The 17950-nt window shown below is 53.1% G+C and overlaps 1 protein-coding gene across 1 annotated transcript; it reads right to left on the reverse strand.

Moving 5' to 3' along the window:
* Positions 1 to 1086: 1086 nt before the first annotated feature.
* On the reverse strand, positions 1087 to 7605 carry HMOX1 (heme oxygenase 1). Its single transcript, XM_058568464.1, has 5 exons — positions 7494 to 7605; positions 6243 to 6363; positions 3695 to 4186; positions 2755 to 2854; positions 1087 to 1683 (listed from the first exon to the last, which is right to left on the reverse strand). The coding sequence occupies exons 1-5, from the start codon at positions 7514 to 7516 to the stop codon at positions 1553 to 1555; spliced, it is 867 nt and encodes a 288-aa protein (XP_058424447.1). The 5' UTR covers positions 7517 to 7605; the 3' UTR covers positions 1087 to 1552.
* Positions 7606 to 17950: the final 10345 nt, after the last annotated feature.

The raw sequence follows: 17950 nt of genomic DNA on the forward strand, positions 1-17950 counted from the left end.
GTTTCACTTTCCCAGAGTGGGAGGCTGCATATTTAGTGTTTCAGTGGCTTGCGTGACTTCATGGAAAAGGCTTGAGTTTTAGGGCCGGACAGACCTGGGTTAAATCCTTCCTGCCCCTCAGAGTGGTAACACCCCTGTCAGGTTTGCTGTGAAGATTAAATGAGATGACAGAGGAGAGGTGACTCTCACAGGACAAGAATCACTTGGCAGGGGCTGGCCCAGTGGTGTAGTGGTTAAGTTCACGCACTCCACTTTGGCAGCCCGGGGGTCCCGGGTTCGGATCCTGGGCACGGACCTACAAACCACTCATCAAGCCATGCTGTGGCGTCGTCCTACATACAAAATAGAGGAAGATGGGCACAGATGCTAGCTCAGGGCCCATCTTCCTCAAAAAAAAAAAAAAAATCACTAGGCAAAATTCACAAAAAACTGATCTCCATTGTTTCACAATAGGAGCTCTTGTGGTATGAGGTTGGCATCTTACCTGCATCTCATTTGCTTCTCACAACAAGCAGGTGAAGTGGGTCTCACTGTGTTCATGCTACAGGTGACAGAACTGAGTCCCAGGGAAGTTAATAACTAACCTCCAAGGCAGAGCTACAATGTGGAGGAACGGGAATTTGAACCCAGGATCTCAAGTCTTTAAGATTTATCGTGCGGGACACACAAATTTTATCCCAGAATCTGCTCATTTCAGCCTCACGGGGCAATCCCATCCTCGGTAAAGCTGAGCCTCACGTCGAGCGGGGTTTGCCACAAAGATTCGCCCACCAACAGCTTAAAGCTCACCCACCAACGTTCTCAGAACAGAGCACAAGGTCCAAAACCAGCTCCTGCCACCAGCACCCTCACCACGTCTCCCCAGCAGGCAGTCAAGAAACAAGCAACGAGAAGGTCTGTTCCCCAAGGGTAACAGAGCCCAAGAAAAACACTCCGAGTTACTATCAGGCAGTATCCTTTATTATTTCACACACAAGTTAGAGACCAAGGCCACAGTGCTGTTAAACACCTCCCTCTGCACCCCCTCCCGCTCCCCCCAAACCCACCCCAACCCTGCTATAAAAACATGAGAACACAACAAAAATCCCCAGTTCAGGCTGAGCCGGGAACAAAAAGTGGCTCCAACAAAAACAAGACAGACACACGAGACACAACATCTTTGCACATTTATGTAAAAACTGCCATGGGCCGCGGGCACAGCGGGCACGGCACATCAGCGAGGAGACCGTGAACCCAGGGCATCTGGAGGTGAGGAGAGCTGCCTCCGTGGGCCACGTCTTCTGGGCTCTGCTGCAGGAACGGGGATGCTGAGGGGCTGGCGGGACCCCTCGGCCCGCTTCAAAAGTTCAGATCATGCAGCTGGCTGCGCTTTTGGCTGGGGAAGCCACCACAGGCTCCTTGCTTTCCAGAGAGAGAGGGACGCAGGGAGAGGGTGGGGGCCCGACAGCCCCCGTGCCCAAGGTAAGGAAGCCAGCCAAGAGATTCTCCCTCTCCAGAAAGAGGCCTTCCGTTGGTGAGAGTTCACGGCTCCCAGGAGGCAGCACGCTGGCATTCACATGGCGTAGAGCCCCACGGCCACCGTCGCCACCAGAAAGCTGAGTGTGAGGACCCACCGGACCAGCGGCACCTGGGAGAGGATGTTGAGAGGGAGCTTCCCCCCGGGGGTCTCCGTGGGAGTAGAGTCTGCAAGAGAAAGGGGGGCAGTGTCAGCAACAGGTGGACAGAAGTGGGGTGTCTAATGTCACAGAAAAACACAGCAGGACAGTCCCCACTCAATGCTAGAACACCAACAGGTAGCCCCCCAGCCACTGCTTGAATACCTCCCACGACAGGGAGCTTACTACTGCTCCAAGCCGTGCACTCCTTCCATTTTCAGCCAGCCCACACTGTGAGCAAGTACCCTCCAGGGGTACCCCAAGGGACCACACTGTGAGAACTGCTGCATTAGGACCAAGTCCCCTCAGCCCACCAGGTGGCCAATCCCATCAGGACTGGCCACATTCCAACGCTCCGGGGCACAATCCCACCAACAGAGGGGTCCATGTGGTCCTGGCACACGTGGGAAAGACACAGGGCCAGGTGGGGTAGGGTGGCACCAGGAGCGAAGGCCTAAAGTAACCCGCCAAGCTGGCGGCTGAGCTTCACTCACCCCTCTCCCCTCCTCTACTCCCAGAGCCACACTCCCGCCCACGGGAGATGGTGCATTTTGTGGAGCACTTTAGTGTTTCTGGAAGTTTCCCAGATATTCTCCCAGCACAGCCACAGCCTCAATAGCTCTCTGAGGCATGTGAGGCAGGGACTCACGTGAGACGAGACTCAGAGGTTATGTGTCTTCCTAGCCTTCCGTGGTGGAATAATAGCTAGCAACAGTCCTGGTCTCCCTGCCCCACATCAGGGTATCTCTGCTTAGGAACTATTACAGGGCCCCCCAAAAAACCTAAATTAACCGAGGGCAGGGCTTTGCCCATGACTTCCCAGGTCCTTTGTGTGCAAGTCTCCCCTTCTGAGCCAGTGAACGAGAAACCAACTCAACCGCCCTTGATCTTAGTGTTGGGGAAACTGAGGTGTGGAGAGGTTACACGGCTTCCCAGGGTCACACATTGGGGGTTGACCCCGGGCCCTCTTCCCTGCACCCTACTTTCCATTCAAAACATTGAGAAAACAGAGAGTCAAGAGACGCGGGAGACACACAGCTGGGCCGCGGGCCCCTCCCACAGACCCCAAGGGAGACACCGCCCCCGGGGAGGCCCTCACCTTGCGCCCTGCTGCCCTCCCGCCGGTGGAGCCCTGGTGCCTTCGTGGAGCTCTGGTCCTTGGTGTTCCGTGTCAGCAGCTCCTGCAACTCCTCAAACAGCTGAAAGACAGAAGATGCACACGCCTGTCTCAGAGAGGAACAGACCTCCTCGGAGGGTTGACTGGGTTTTGGTGGTTGCTGCTTTTTAAGGGAATGCGTGGGAGAGGCGTTGCTCCACAGCAAGTGCCAGGACCACTCTCTTCTGAGGTCCCGGGCTGGCAACAGTGGACGGGGGCATAGCCAGGAGCCCCAGGCTCCATAGCGCCTTCAGGCAGGTGGAGAGCGATAAGATTCTACAACAGCCAAGTTAGAAGAAACCTCACCCCTACTCGGAACACCCACTCCCAGCTCCACCCAAGAATCCATCCTTCAAGGCCCTGCTCAAAGCCCACCTTCCCCCTGGATTTGGGGAGGCGGAATCCTGGGCTGCGCTGAGAGGTCCAGGAAGGCAGAGGCCACATCTGGGGCACCTGTAACCCCTGCAGTGCCAACCTGGCCACACACAAGTGCACACACAACTTATATGTTGTCACAGAGCATTGTCAGAGTGCTACCACTGCGATGCTCATGCCCCAGTAACAGTAACCAACAATGGAGGCCTGACCCTGTGCCAGGCCCTGAGATGGAGACTTTACTGGTATAAACTCACTTAACCCTGACAACAACTCTAAGAGGTAGGTGCTATTATATCCCCGTCTTACAGATGGGGAAACTGAGGTACAGAGAGATTAAGGGATTTGCCCAAGATCACCCAGCCAGTAGGTGGCAGAGCAGAACCCTGGCTCCGGAGTCCCTGCACTTAACCGTGACCCTCAGCCCCCTCCCCTGAGGGGGAGGAGAAATGTCCCCGGAGGAGCAGCTGGGGGAGGGGGTGGCCACCTGGGACTGCCGGACCCTCACCTGAATGTTGAGCAGGAACGAGGCCTTGACCTCTTCGATCACCCTCTGCCGGACCTCGGGGGTCATCTCCAGGGAGTTCATGCGCGAGCGATAGAGCTGCTTAAACTTGGTGGCACTGACGACGTTGGGGAAGGTGAAGAAGGCCACACCCTCGCCGGAGCCGGGCAGGTCCAGGGCCTTCTGAGCGATCTTCTTGAGGACCTGGCCCCCCGACAGGTCGCCCAGGTAACGGGTGTAGGCGTGGGCCACCAGCAGCTCGGGTTCCAGGTGTCCGACCTCTCGTAGTCGCCTCACGTAGTTCCCGGTGCCCTGCGTGTAGGGGATCACCTCCTGCCAGCGGGGCCCGTACCAGAAGGCCATGTCCTGCTCCAGGGCGGCCCTGCGGTGCAGCTCCTCCGGGAAGTAGAGGGGGGCGTAGACCGGGTTCTGCTTGTTGTGCTCGATCTCCTCCTCCAGGGCCGCGTAGACGTGGTACAGGGAGGCCATCAGCAGCTGAAACCAGAGCCAGCAGCTCAGGCCGAGGCCGAGCGTGAGAACCCCATCCAGCCCCTTCCCTCCGGCCTTCAGAGAGGCCCTCACCACCTCCCCTGCACCTTCCGCTGGCCCTTCCAGCCGCTCCACCGGGCAGCCAGAAGGAGCGTCACGCGAGGAGAACTCGAGCATGCATCTCCTGAGCGCCAAACCCTTGGAACCCGCTGGCTAAAGCATGCGGCCTAACTTCATCCTTACAGAAACTCAACCAGGGTGTTGCCATCCCCACTTGACAGAAAAGGAAACTAAGGCTCAGAAGCTGCATGAGACGCTGAGGTCAAGTGAAATGAGAGTCAGGCCCAGGCATGGCTGGGGGGCCACAGCTCTGGAGCAAGGGCGCCCCTGAGCGAAAGTGCTTACGGGAGATGCCAGGTGCCTCTGGCTTTTGCCCTCCGGGTGACCATTTGCAGGGCACGACTCTCCTTCCCCAAAGCCCATTCTGAACCCCACCCGCTCTGGATGTGGCTGAGGGGACAGGTCCAGTGCCCCTTGGCCCGGGGAACTCCAGTCACGCATTAAGACTCTGGTTTGAGTCTGAAGGAGGACAAAGTCTAGAAGTTCCAGCTGACGCTTCCAGGTTATTTCTGAGTCGTAAACCTTCACAGCAGCCCCATTTCTCAATGGGGCAGAAAACCAGGCAGCCTGGTACAAAACAGCCTGGGGTTTTGAGTGTGACAGACCTTGGTCTAAGCTTGGCTCAGCCAATCCTCAGCTGTGTGACCATGGGTAGGCCACTTGTCCTCTCTGGTTCTCAGCTTCCCAACCCAGAGTGGAAGACAGTTTGAGGTCTGTGTGACTCTGCAAGTCAAGCCTCGGTTCCCTCCCCTGCAAAAGGGGATACTCTGACCACACCCCAAAGGGGGCAGGTCAAGCAAGATCTGGCAGTAGAGCATCGGGCATTAGCAGCGAAATCAGGGGCCGTGGTGACAAATGCCACCTCCATTGGCATCTCTAACCGAGCCCTCGGTGCTCTCGAGGATCTGCGTGCGCCAAGATCCGAAGTCTAGGGTGGCTGAGGAGGGGATATTCCAGCCGTCACCTCCCTGCTCCCACTGCCCCTGGCCACAGTACAGCAACTGGGTGTGTGTCATCTTTTTGAGGGAGGGAGGGAGACGAGGAAGAGGGAGCAAGGCCTAGACCCAGCACCCACAGGACGCGGCCAAGGGCCCCGACCCCCTAGAACTGAAGGTTACGTCTCCCGGCACTGGAGCATCTCTCGTGGTGGGAGTGGGGGAGGGTCCAGACTGCAGAAGGGAGGGCGCAGGATGCAGCTTCCCCCCCACACTGTTCACCCTGAGCAAGGCTTTCCTCACACCCAGCACCCGCCTGGTTGTCAAGTGCTTCCCTTCTAGTTGCATGAATTTCACAACCCTGCTGGGAAATAGCAAAATCAGTGCCTGGCATAAAGAGGGTGCTTAACAAAAACCCAGCTGTTGAAATTCCATTTCACAGACGGAGCAAAGGTGCCTTAGGGAGGGCAGATGAGGTTCCCACAGCCTTACTGTTAAGAAATGGTTGTCCTCGGGCTGGAACCCACACTACCCTTTGCCTTCAGAGGCAGCTTAGAATCAGATCAGGAGCATAAGCTCTGAAATGAGACGGGCCTTGCTTTGATTTTGGCCTTTCTCATTTACTTACTGGCTGTGAGACCTTTTGTTAGTTACTTAACCTCTCTGAGCCTTCCCTCTCTCATCTTCCATATCAAGGTTGAGGCACAGATTAGACAGCAAATGTGTAAAATGCGCAGCACAGACTAGGTGCTCAGCGATGGCACTACTGCCCCAGCTCCTCCACAACACTACATAGCAGGCTGTGAATTTGCTGTGTTACCTTGGGAAAGTCACTTCCCCTCTCTGAGCCTCAATGTCATCATCTGTAAAATGATTCCCTTGGACATGCCCATCTGGCCCCTCAGCAGCCCTGGTCCCAATCCCCCCTTAAACCACTGGCCTGAGCCCTGGGCATGTCCACACACGTCATACCCTCCCACCAGGGCTGGTCCCACCAGGCCACATACCTTAAAGCCTTCTCGGGTCACCTGACCCTTCTGAAAGTTCTTCATGAACTCAGAATTCTCCGCCTGGCTGTGTACCTCTCTGGTGGCCTCCTTCACGGCCTCTGACAAATCCTGGGACATGCTGCAGAGGGAAGGGACGGAGAGTCAACAAGGGAGGGTGGCAATGAGCAGGGTCCTTCCCAATGCTGAGATTCTGAGGGTGCCACTCGCCTGTCGGCAGGCCCGCAAGAGACTTGAGCTTTAGCAGGCTCCTCTGCAGAAGTCAGTCCAGCCTCCAGCCTCACACAGGCCACCTCCCAACCACCTTAACACGCAGCCCCATCAACACTCTTCAGTCATTAAAATATGTGGAATATGGTCTCCAAACCCAAGGGGGAAATCCTGGTCCCAGTTACTCTCAGTGGAGGAGAGGAGCGGGCACACAGCTCAGGGAGAAGCAGCAGCCGGCAAGGCCAACATTCATATTCAACGACCGGCTCTTAGACCCCAGATTTCATTCATTTACTTTGTTGAGGTTTCAGATAGAAATCTCACAACTCCTTATAATGTTACGCTGATTTGGGTTAAAAAGTCTGCAAAACTCTGCTTTACTCAAAGAAAAAGTCTGTTTCTGGGAGTATTTCTGCCACACATCGGTCGGTATCCACCTCCCACAGAATTGCCATTTCTCCTTTCTCCCCGGCACCCCTTTCAAAGAAACATCGCCCCCTCTTCTGTACATGCTGATCAAATTCTTGGGAGAAGAGAAGGAGCCAGACTCGGAGGTGGACAGAGCAAGGATCAAATCCCAGCTCTGACATCTGCTAGCCCGGCGACCTCGGGCGTGTTGCCTCCCTGAACTGTGCAATCCTCATCTGTAAAAGGCGGACACCGTAGCCACAGTGACAGCTTGACAAGCAGTGAGGGGCGGCCGCGGCCAAGAGGGGGCTCTAGTGAGAGATCTCCGGCCTCCCACCCCGGCCCGGGAGCCCCAGGATCCTAGATGGAGAGCACCTACCAAGCGCACTCAGAAGTCCAATATCCAAAACAAAGTTGGATACCACGGCGACACTGCCATCGGGTCGCCCACCCCACGCCAGGGCGCCAGGCATGGGGACCACCTTCCACCCCTCTAACTACCCCACCGGCCCGGGCAGGGCTGGAACCGGCTCCCCCTGACTCCACGGCCCCAGCGCGTGGCCGCCCAGCGCGGTCGCCTCCCGGCTGTGGCGGGAGGGACTGGGCCGGGCGGGACAGGCCGTCCCCGCTTGCCTGTGGGGCTGCGGGCGCTCCATCGGCGGGCGGCGCTCGGCTCGGCTGGCTCGGGGCGGCTCCGACGTCTCGGCACCGGCAGGAGGAGGCGGAGAGCGGCGGTGCCCAGCCCGGCCGCGCCGTCCATTTATCCCCGGGCCGCGTCACGTGGCCGCGGCCCCCGGCGGCTCCTGCTCGCCGCCCCCACGTTGCAACACCCGCGCCGCCCGCGCGCCCCGCCCGCCCCCGGGGGTGGGGGAGCAGCGGTCATATGACCCTTGAAAAACAAAGCAGTTTAGAACAGGACGTTACAAAAACTCTTCTGGAAACCTGAGCAGCTGTGATTTTGCCCTTTTCAGAGCTCCCCACGCCGGGCTGGGACTTGAGCACCCAGGAATCTGAAAGGATCCAGAGGGCTGGGAGACGTACTTCTCAGAGCAGGAGGTGGGTGGGCAACTCCAGGGACTGACCATACCCAGCCCCCGCCTGCAGTCTCCTCCTCCCCGGCCCTGGGAGCCTGCTCCCTAAATATCACCTCCTCCTGGGACCCTCAGCTGACAGCCTGCCCCCTCACCTGTCCCTTTCATGTACGTTTAGGACCTGTTTTTTGAGCACCTACTAAAGGCTAGACACTGTACTGTTTTCATGGTCCATCCCTACAGCTGTCCTGTGGGGTGGATCACTCCCATTCTACAGATGGGGAAACTGAGACCCCGGGGGATGAAGTGACATGCCCACGGTCACACATACAGCAGGAAACCAGAACCCAAACCCCAGAGTGAGTTGGGGATGCTGCCTGCCTCCTCCAGGTTCTCTTAGCACTTGGTACACAACTTGACAGTGACGCTTGTCATACGAACCACCTCCCTGTCTGCATGCTCAGGGCGCCCTTCCAGGGCTGTCAGGTCTGACTCATCTCGTCCCCAACACCGATCCAGGCTGGGAACAGAGCTGCCCCTTGCTGAACTGTTGAATTAATTCAGGGGGACGGAGGATCAGGTCACTGGGTGAACCAGATGGCAAAACAAGTGGACTGATGATTCCTGAAGTCCCTTCCCCATGCCACAATCCTGCATTCTAAATTAAAACAGAAAAGAGGTGACTTTTGGCTCAGGGCAAGGAAGTCATTTGGAAACGGAGGGAGCAAGTGCCCCACCTCGGGAGGAATGCAAGTACAGGCTTGAGGACAGCCTGTCAAGCATGGATTCCCCAGTGAGGGCTGGGGTGGCTGAGGCCTGTGGCCCCTTCCACCCATGCATCCTAGGAGTCTCTGATGCTGGGAAACAGGCTGGGTGAACCAGGTACAGGTGGGCAGTGGATCCGTCCAATCAGAGGCCAGAGTGCTAGCCCATGATCCCTCCTCTTCCAGGGTCACTTACCTGACTTTCAGTCACCAAATCAATCCAGCGACCTGGGGCTTGCAAGCCTTCTGGTTAGAGGGCTATGCCGAGGAGGGGAGCCCTTGGTATAAACTGTATCACCGCCTCCTGCTTCTATGAACAATGATAACAGTACTAACTTGAATATTCACGGAGCACCTACTGTGCACCAGATCCTATTCCAAGCACTGACAAGTATGAACTCCTTTGATCCTGATAATGACGCCATAAGGGTGGTACAATTATTATCCCCATTTTGCAAATGAGGAAACTGAGGCAGAGAGGCTAAGATAAGGGTTAGAATCCAGGCAGTCTGGCACAAAAACTTCAGGGTGGGGAATCATTTCCCAGAATGCAGCAGAGGGCGAGACAAGGAACGTGGCTGTTCCCACGACAGCCCAGAGGGACCTCCAAGGCCGTCTTGGAAAACTAGCCTCTACTGCTTTACAAGACACACAGAGGTCAGAACTGTAGCTGCTATATGATTCCAAAAAGAGCTGCCAAGAACTTTCCAGAAACAAGGACTATTAGAAACCAATGCCATCATCAGAATGTAAGCTCCAGCAGGGCAGAGACCTTGTCTGCTTTGCTTCGTAAATCCACAGAGCCTGGAACTGTGCCTGGCAGGTAGCAGACAATCAATACTGATTGAATGAATCAATGAACGAATACAGTCATGTGTCACTTAACAAGGGGGACACGTTCCGAGAAATGCATCGTTAGGGGTGTCGTTGTCGTGTGAACGTCACAGAGTGTACTTATGCAAATCTAGATGGTACAGCCCACTACACACCTAGGCCACATGGTACTGATCTTACAGGACCACCGTCATATATGTGGTCCGTCGTTGATGGAAACTTTACGTGGTGCGTGACTGTAGATGCCACAACGTCTGCCACGAGATGATAACATTGCTAGATTGCCAGAAAGGGCTGGAACCAAGCTACAATTACGAATTGCAATCTTAGCCAGCCTTTATTGAGCACTTACTATGTGCAGGATCTCATTTAATCCTGACAACAGCCTTGCAAGGTGTCATTTTCCAACTCCATTTTGTCCACATAAACACTGAAGCACAGAGAGGTTAAGTAGTTTTCCCACGTCACACAGCTGGTGATGGCAGAGCCAGGATTCCAACCATGGCACTCTGAAGCCAGAGCCTGTGCTGCTGACCCCCACGCTACCTGCCCTCTCACCGAGGGGCCAGTCTGTCCTCCAGGAGTTTAGGGGAGAAGAGTGTGAAGATCTGAAAGCTTCCCATCTGCAGATCCAGAGCCTGTTGACTCAGGAACCCCAGAAAGTGGAGTTCATGTGATCTGACTCCTTCTTATTTAACACAGTGTGGAGCACAGGTCCCAAGAGAGAGTGACTTGTCCAGACTGTGCCCCTACTGGACACAGAACCTTCAGTGACCAAGGGTTGCTGGTTCCCAGTCCAGGCTTGCTCCTCATTCCACCTGGGAGCCCCAGACTTGGCTAGAACGGACCCCACACATGCACAACCCCAGGGCGGAGGAGGCCAGGTCAGAGCTGATCTGGTCCTCTCCTCTGTCCCAGTGTTGAGCTTTCGGCTGTACCCCATGCTGAGTCAGCTTCCTGACTTCCCCTTTCCTGTCCTCCAGTAACAGGAATGATCCAAATGGTATTCTTTCTCCTCCTGTGGCAGGCTGAATAATGGTCCCCCAAGGATGTCCACGTCCTCATCGCAGAACCTGTGAATAACTTACTTTACACGGAAAAAGGGATTTGCAGTGTGATTAAGTTAAGGATCTCGAGATGACAAGATGATCCTAGATTATCCTCATGGGGGCCTAATGTAATCACAAAAGCCCTTCTAAGAGGGAGGCTGGAGGGTTACGGATACAGAAGGTGATGTGACAAGGGAAGCAGAACAGAGAGAGAGATTGAGAGATGCTGTGCTGCTGGCTTTGAAGATGGAGTTAGGGGCCACGAGACAAGGAAAGCAGGTGGCCTCCACAAGCTGGAAAAAGCCAAGAAGTGGATTCTCCCCTAGAACTCCGGAAGGAATGCAGCCCTGCGGGCCCATTTCAGGACTCTGACCTCTAGAACTCCAGAGAATAAATTTGTGTTGTTTTAAGCTACTATGTTTGTGGTATGTCAGAACAGCCATAGGGAAGGGATACCCCCCCAACTCAGAGTCTGTCTTGCTCATCCCTGGGGCAGAGCCTCCACTTCGGGAAGCAGGAGAAGGATGGATAGAGAGGTCCCGGGGGTGCTCCCTCAACGACTCTCTTCTGCCGTCTCCCAGCGTGATGTCTGGCCTTCCACCATTAAAGTTTTATTCTGTCAGGGACCCACCACCCTCTTCTCTGGGCCTTCCTTTCAGACTCAAATGCTTGAGCAGCTAGAATGGGTGAGTTCTGCATGAGCCCTGGAGATACCACGCTGAAGAGGCTAGAAGCCCACCGTGACGGAGCATGCGTGCTCAGGATCCTAATGGAGGATGTCTGGGGCGTGAGAAAACGCTCCAGAAAGGGAACAGGGGCACAGAAGATGAACGTGGGTGGAATTAGAAAGAAACACTGGGGTCTGCTCTGAGCCAAGAATGCTCCCAAGCACGGTCTCATTTCCTCCTCAGCAAACCTAGGAGGTGGGAATTTATCCACGGTGGAGAAAATCATGCCCCCCCCAAAATGTGCGTGCCCCAATACCTAGAACCTGGGAACATGTTATGCTACCATTGAATAGGTTAATTACACTTTCCCGATGTAATTAAGGTTACAGACCATGAAGCAGGGAGATCAGCCTGGATCCCCTGGGTGGGCCGAGCCTAGGCTCACGAGCCCTTAAAAGTAGAGAGCTTTCCCTGGCTGGAGGCAAAAGAGACCTGGCAGGAGAAGTCAGAGAGATGCCATGTGTGAGAAGGACTCAATGATCGTAATGTTAAATCCGAGTCAGGTAGGGCGGACCTCACAGGCTGGGAGGTGTGGGAGGAGTCTTGTCTCAGGCAGCAGGGAAAAGACAGGGCCAAGGCCCCAGGTGGATAAACCCGGCATGGACGGGCAGCAGCATGGAGGGCACTGCGGCTGGAGCAGGGAGGGAGGGGCGGGCGGGAGATCAGAGCAGGGAGAGATGGGGACAGAGCCCCCACAGGGCCCGCAGGCTGTTGCAAGGGCCTTTTGTGAGATGGGGAGACTGCACGGTTTGGAGGGAGCGCTGACGGGCTCTCACGTGGGTTTTCCTGGGCTCGGTGACTGTGGTTGCCGAGGGTGAGGCTGGACTGCAGAAGGCCAAGGGCAGAAGGCGGCCTCTGCAGTAATCCAGGGGAGAGATGACGGTGGCTTGGACAGGACAGGGCGAGAAGCAGCCTAGAACATCCATATTTTAAAGGCAAAGCCATCAAGAATTTCCAAACAACAGGAGTGAGATGTGAGAGAGAAGAGGAGTCCAGGACAGCGCCACAGTTTTGGGTCCAACCCCCTGGGAAGGTGGAATTGCCACTTTACTGCGATGGGGGAAGCTCGGTAGCCCGGTCTTGAACAAATCAATTTTGAGACGTACGGGACAGAGCTTTGCCAACAGCGTGCAGACTTAGAGATACACAGGAGACTTCTGCCCTTTTCTAGAAGTTTCACTTCCTCCTGCCTGCTGTGAAAGCCGCCCCCTCATCAACCACCCAGAGGGAGGCTGAGGAAGCAGCTGGTGACTCAGCAAATTCCTCCTCCTCTCTGTCTCTGCGAGTCCCCCTCCCAACCGTGACACAGCAGAAACGCAGCTGCAGTCGGAAATGTGGAAATCAGGACTCAGCACTCCGCAGGCACCACCCACCCGCCTGCCTGGAAAACAGAAGTGGTTTGGGCTGCAGGGAGGGGGCCAAGGCTGGGGCTCCCAAGCTTCTAATAGTGGAAACAGAGGCGAGGCCCCAGCTGAGCTGGGGCGGGGAGCGTGGGGGAATCTCTTACCTCTGCTGGACCATGCTCCAGGAGACTCCGGAGACCCCGCCTGGGTGTCCTCAAGCATGGGGCATCTAGGTAAACAGGGTCACACAGGGGGTCCTGACCGCACCCACACCCCACACAGACCCAAGAGAACATGCCCTTGACCCAGCGGGTGGGGATGGGCAGGGGTGATGGGCAGCCAGAAGGGAGCACAGTGTTTCTCAGCAGGGCAGACAAGCCCAAATCATAACACACATCCTCAGACTGGACTGGAAAACACTGACGCTTTCTGGGTGGCACGAGATCCCATAAATGAGGATGAAACCTCAGCGACAGACGGGGAGAAAATGTTTGCCACACGTGTAACAGACAAAAGACGAACATCCCTAATAAAAGAGCTCCCCAAAGCAGTAGGACAAGCAGTCACTAGGAAATGTTAGCATTTAATATGGGATGCTTATCTTGAACTCCTGGGACGGCTAGGGGCTCTCCCACAGAAGAACAGAAGAGAGCCAGCCTGATGGAACACCTTTCCATGCCTTATCTCCTGTACTCCTCCTCCTGCCCCTGATTTTGCTGATAAGGCAACTGAGGTGACCGCACCACTCCCCTGGTCAACAACATTCAATAGCTCCCTACTGCCCTTGGGATAAAGTGCAAGTTCTTTAGCCTGCCACACCTGGCCCTCTGTCCTTGACCCTGGCCACCTCTTCAGCCGGAGGATCTCACCCCACTTTCTCTCTCACACCATGTGTGCCAGTCTCAGAAATACCAACCCCTCACACATACCCCAACTATCAAGGCACACATCCCTCTGGGCCTTTGCTCAGGTGGTCCCTCCTGCCTAGAGTACCCTCTTTGGCCCTTTTGCCAAGCTAGTCATCTTTCAAGACTCGGCCCAGAAACGGATTATAGACCTCAATGAAAGAGCTAAACCCATAAAACATATGGAATAAATCATAAAAGAAAACCTCAGTGACCTTAGAGTTGGCAAAGATTTCTCAAATACAACACAAAAAGCAGAAAATATAAAGAAAAAAAAATCAACCAATGGGACTTGATCAAAATTTAAAACTTTTGCTCTTTAAAAGACACTGTGACAAAAAATAAGAGGCAAGTCAGAGACTAGGAGACAGTATTTGCAAACATATATCCAACAAAGGACTTTTTTCCAGAATATGTAAAGAGCTCATGCAATTCAGTAATAAGAAGGCAAATAAATGAATTAAAAAATGGATAAAAAGTTTGAATAGACAATTCACCAAAGAAGATATATAGATGCTAACTAAGCTCATGAAAAGATGTTCCACCTCATAGGTTATTAGGGAAATGCAAATTAAACCACAAGGAGATACCACTGCACACCTATTCAAACAGCGCATATGAAAAAGACCGACTATTCCTACTGTTGAGAATGTGGAGCGACAAGAACGCTCATTTACTGTTGGTGGGAACATAAAATGGAACCATGGGAGGTCTGAGTATGCCACTCCAAAATATGCCACTTGTGGTGTGAGGGTTATTTTGAGCTGAAGACAATTGAGAATCAGCAGATGCCAAGAAAAACACTCTCTGCCTTCCTCATTTGCCTAAAAGCAGCCTTTGACTTAATCACCTGAGACAACTCTGACTCCTATCCTTCCAGAGATGGCACCCAGAGGAATTTGCATAACAAGCCTTATCAAGTTAACCCTTATCTTCCCTTAGTCTCCCCCATATATTTCCCTTCCCACAGCTTGCTGCCCCTAAAAGCCTAACCCCCTTTTCCTTTGTCTTGTCACATCTCTACAAATTTCTTTCTTTGTTAAGATGCTGTATAAGTCCCAGTTCTAACCATTCCATTGAGTTGTTCATCACTGAGTTTCTCCCGTGTGTGCGCGCTGCCTGTGTTAATAAATCTGTTTTTCTCTTGTTAACTTGTCTTCTGTCTGTTTAATTTCCAGGGCCCCAGCTGGAGAACCTAGGAGGGTAGAGGGAAAAGGTTTTGTCCTTCCCCTACAATACAACCACTTTGGAAAACAGTTTGGCAATTTCTTAACAGGCTAAACGTCCACCTACCGTACAACCCAGCCTCCCACTCCTAGGTATTTACCTATGAGAAATGCAAGCACACACGAAGACTTGTACACGAATGTTCACAGTGGGTTTATTTACAACAGTCCCAAATGGAAACAACCCGTATATCCATTGACAGGTGAATGGATAAACAAATCGTGGTATAAACATTCACTGGATACTCAGCAATAAAAAGGAACGAACCATCCATCCACGAAACGACATGAATGAATCTCAACAACATGAATGAATCTCAAGATGATTATGCCAGACCAAAAAAAAGAGTGTAATTCCGTTTATGTATAAATTATATATAAAATGTATATGGAATTATATAAAATTCTAGAAAATGCAAGCTAATCTAATCAGATCGGTGGTTACCTAGTTGGAGGGGGGATTACAAAGGGCAAGGAGGAAAGTTCTGGGAGTGATGAATAAGTTCATGATCTTGATTGTGGAGATGGTTCAAGTTGTATACTTTATAAATAGGTAGTTTAGTGTATGTCAATTATATCTCAATAAAGCTGTAAAACAAACAGCCCAGGCTTTCCTGAAGTTCTTTCCCTCACCTTATGGGGCCTTCACTGGGCTCCCAGAGCCCCAGCTGCCCCCACCCAGACGGTGAGCTCTTTGCACAAAGCAAGGACCATGTGGGACTCACCCTCCTACGTCCGGAGCCTGGCACAAGGCAGGCAGTCACCACATGTGTAACGAACGAGGCTTAGCAGCGTGAAATTCCCAGGTGTGTCTGGCTCTAAAGCACACTCAGGTTCTACAACAGTCAGCTGTCCAGGGACCCTGGGCCTGAGACAGTGAGGGGTGTAGAAAGAGCAACATCTTTCTCAGACATTGTCCAGCCCCCATTAGGGCAGGTCCAGGGACTGAAGACCTACAACCAGACCAGGCAGCAGTCCAGTCTTTGCGGGCTCACACTGCTAGGACAGCCTGGCCAATCTAGAGCCTGAGTCTGGCTCCCAGACCTGGTTCGGCCTGATCGAGGCACTTCCAGCAGTGTAGACTGGTTAAAGCAATGAACTCCAAGCAATAGGATCACAGTCCAATCCAGGATCCATGACTTACCACATGTGTACACTTGACCCCCTCTGAGCTGTTATTTCCTCATCTGACAAAACGAGAAGTACTGACAGCACTGGCCTAAGGGGATGTGGTGGGGACGAAATCAGTGGACTATACGTAAGAAGGCGGATGGGCCTGGCACAGCGGAAGCCTGCGGTGAGCCTTAGCTGCCATGTTTGGTCAGAGACAGGCATCCAGTTCCCCCTTCCAAATTCCACCTTTACCTATCTAGAAACTTCTGGAGGGTTCCGAGTAGGGTGGGATCACCAACACCTGACAAACCTTACTCTCAATCCGGAGTTTTGGACCTCATGTTCCTCATCTTTATTTTTTTTCTCAAAAAGTAAACTTCTTTGAAATAATTTCAAATGTCCAGAAAAGTTGCTAGAAAATATTTCTGTAAATATCTTCATCTACATTCATCAGTTGTTAGTATTTTATCACATTTGTTTTATTCATTCTCTATCTCTCTCTCCTTATATATACACACACGTATATACTTCTTTGTTTGTATATACATTTTTTTTCTGGCTCCTGGGAGTAAGTTGCAGACATCGGGCCCTTTTACCCCTATACCCTTTAGCATGTATTATTCCCTGAGGACAGGATCTTGTAAACACAGGACAATGATAAACATCAGGAATTTGACTCCACTGCAAATCCATTATACAAAGCCTATATTCAAATTTTAACAATGGCCCCAATAATTGCTCCTTTTGAGCCCTTTCCCTCCTCCAACCAAATCCTGCGTTGCATTTAGTCGCTGTGCTTCTTTGCTCCACGGGGCCTCTGTGTTTCATGACCCTGTCGTTACGGGAAACTACGCCGGCTGTTCTGCAGGTGTCCCTGCGTTTGAGTAGATTCCGACCTCGATGGGACCGTAGCGCGGACCCCACTGGGCTCTGCGATTTACAAGTGTGAAGCCCCCAGCACAGCGCCGGGCCTGCCGGAGGCCGTTGAGAAATCTGAGTTCCCTAAAACAGAGAAGGGGAGAAGGGAGGAGCGGGGAGCCTGGCTCGGCTGGATCCAGCCGCCAGCCAGGACTTGCCGGCTCCGGGGCCTCGCCGCCTCCCCGACCCGGGCAGCCAGGACTTTGCCCCAAGGGATTAAACCTCAGCAGCTGGAACCGTGATTCAGCGAAAATAGACCTCGGGATCGTGACTCAGCAAAAAGCTGCCAGGGACCGTGACTCAGCAGGAAAGGCGCAGCCACGCGCTGGGGACGTGATTACTCAGCAGGGCCGGGCGGCCAGAATGAGCAGGCGCTCCTCGGGGGGGCGGCAGTGTGCTCGTTCTCTGCACGTCCCCACCCCTCTCTCCTCGCCTCTCGGAGCTCCAACAGCCGGTCAACCCAGCGCCCACGTGCAGGGCTGTTGGGAGGCTTAAGGGAGCCCAGGAGTGGCAGACACCGCTGGGTCCCTTAACAAATGACCTTGAGCGAGTGACGCCGCGGTTCAGCCTCACCGGCAGCGTGGCACATGCCGTAGCGCCCGCCCGGGGAAAGTCCTTGGGTGATATCCTTCAGCCTAATTCCACAAACACTCTGTGTCTCCCTGGAGCCTCAGTTTCCCCATCCGAAAACTGAGGGACAGAGATAAGTTCCCTTCATTCAGTGACATTCCATGGGTCTGTTATCATCCTTGACTTTTAAATAAATGTTTTAAATAATCCATTTTTATCCCAGTAATGAAAATACTCCATGGCCACTGTAGGACATTTAAATCTATAGTCCCACACCTGCAGACAACTATTGTTAACATTCTAGTGCATTTCTTAGGATTTAAAAAATGGTAAACTATATAATCCTTACAATGGAGTAAGTATAGAACATGATTATGTGTAAAGAGTAATGATAACATGAACACAGCTTAAGAAATAGGTGTTTTTCTTTAGTCTTTTTCTGGGCAAATTCTATACGGTTGTGATCATGTCTATTTTGTATCTTTTTTTTCTTTTACTTAACCGTTTTTCCAAATTATCACAAGCCCCTTGTAAGCATCATTTCAAAGGCTGCACAAAATGCCCAGCCACTACTGTGAAACTTTTGGATTTCTTTCTTTTTTTTTTTCT

Source organism: Diceros bicornis, chromosome 25 (assembly GCF_020826845.1).
Source record: "Diceros bicornis minor isolate mBicDic1 chromosome 25, mDicBic1.mat.cur, whole genome shotgun sequence".
Classification (NCBI taxonomy): domain Eukaryota; kingdom Metazoa; phylum Chordata; class Mammalia; order Perissodactyla; family Rhinocerotidae; genus Diceros; species Diceros bicornis.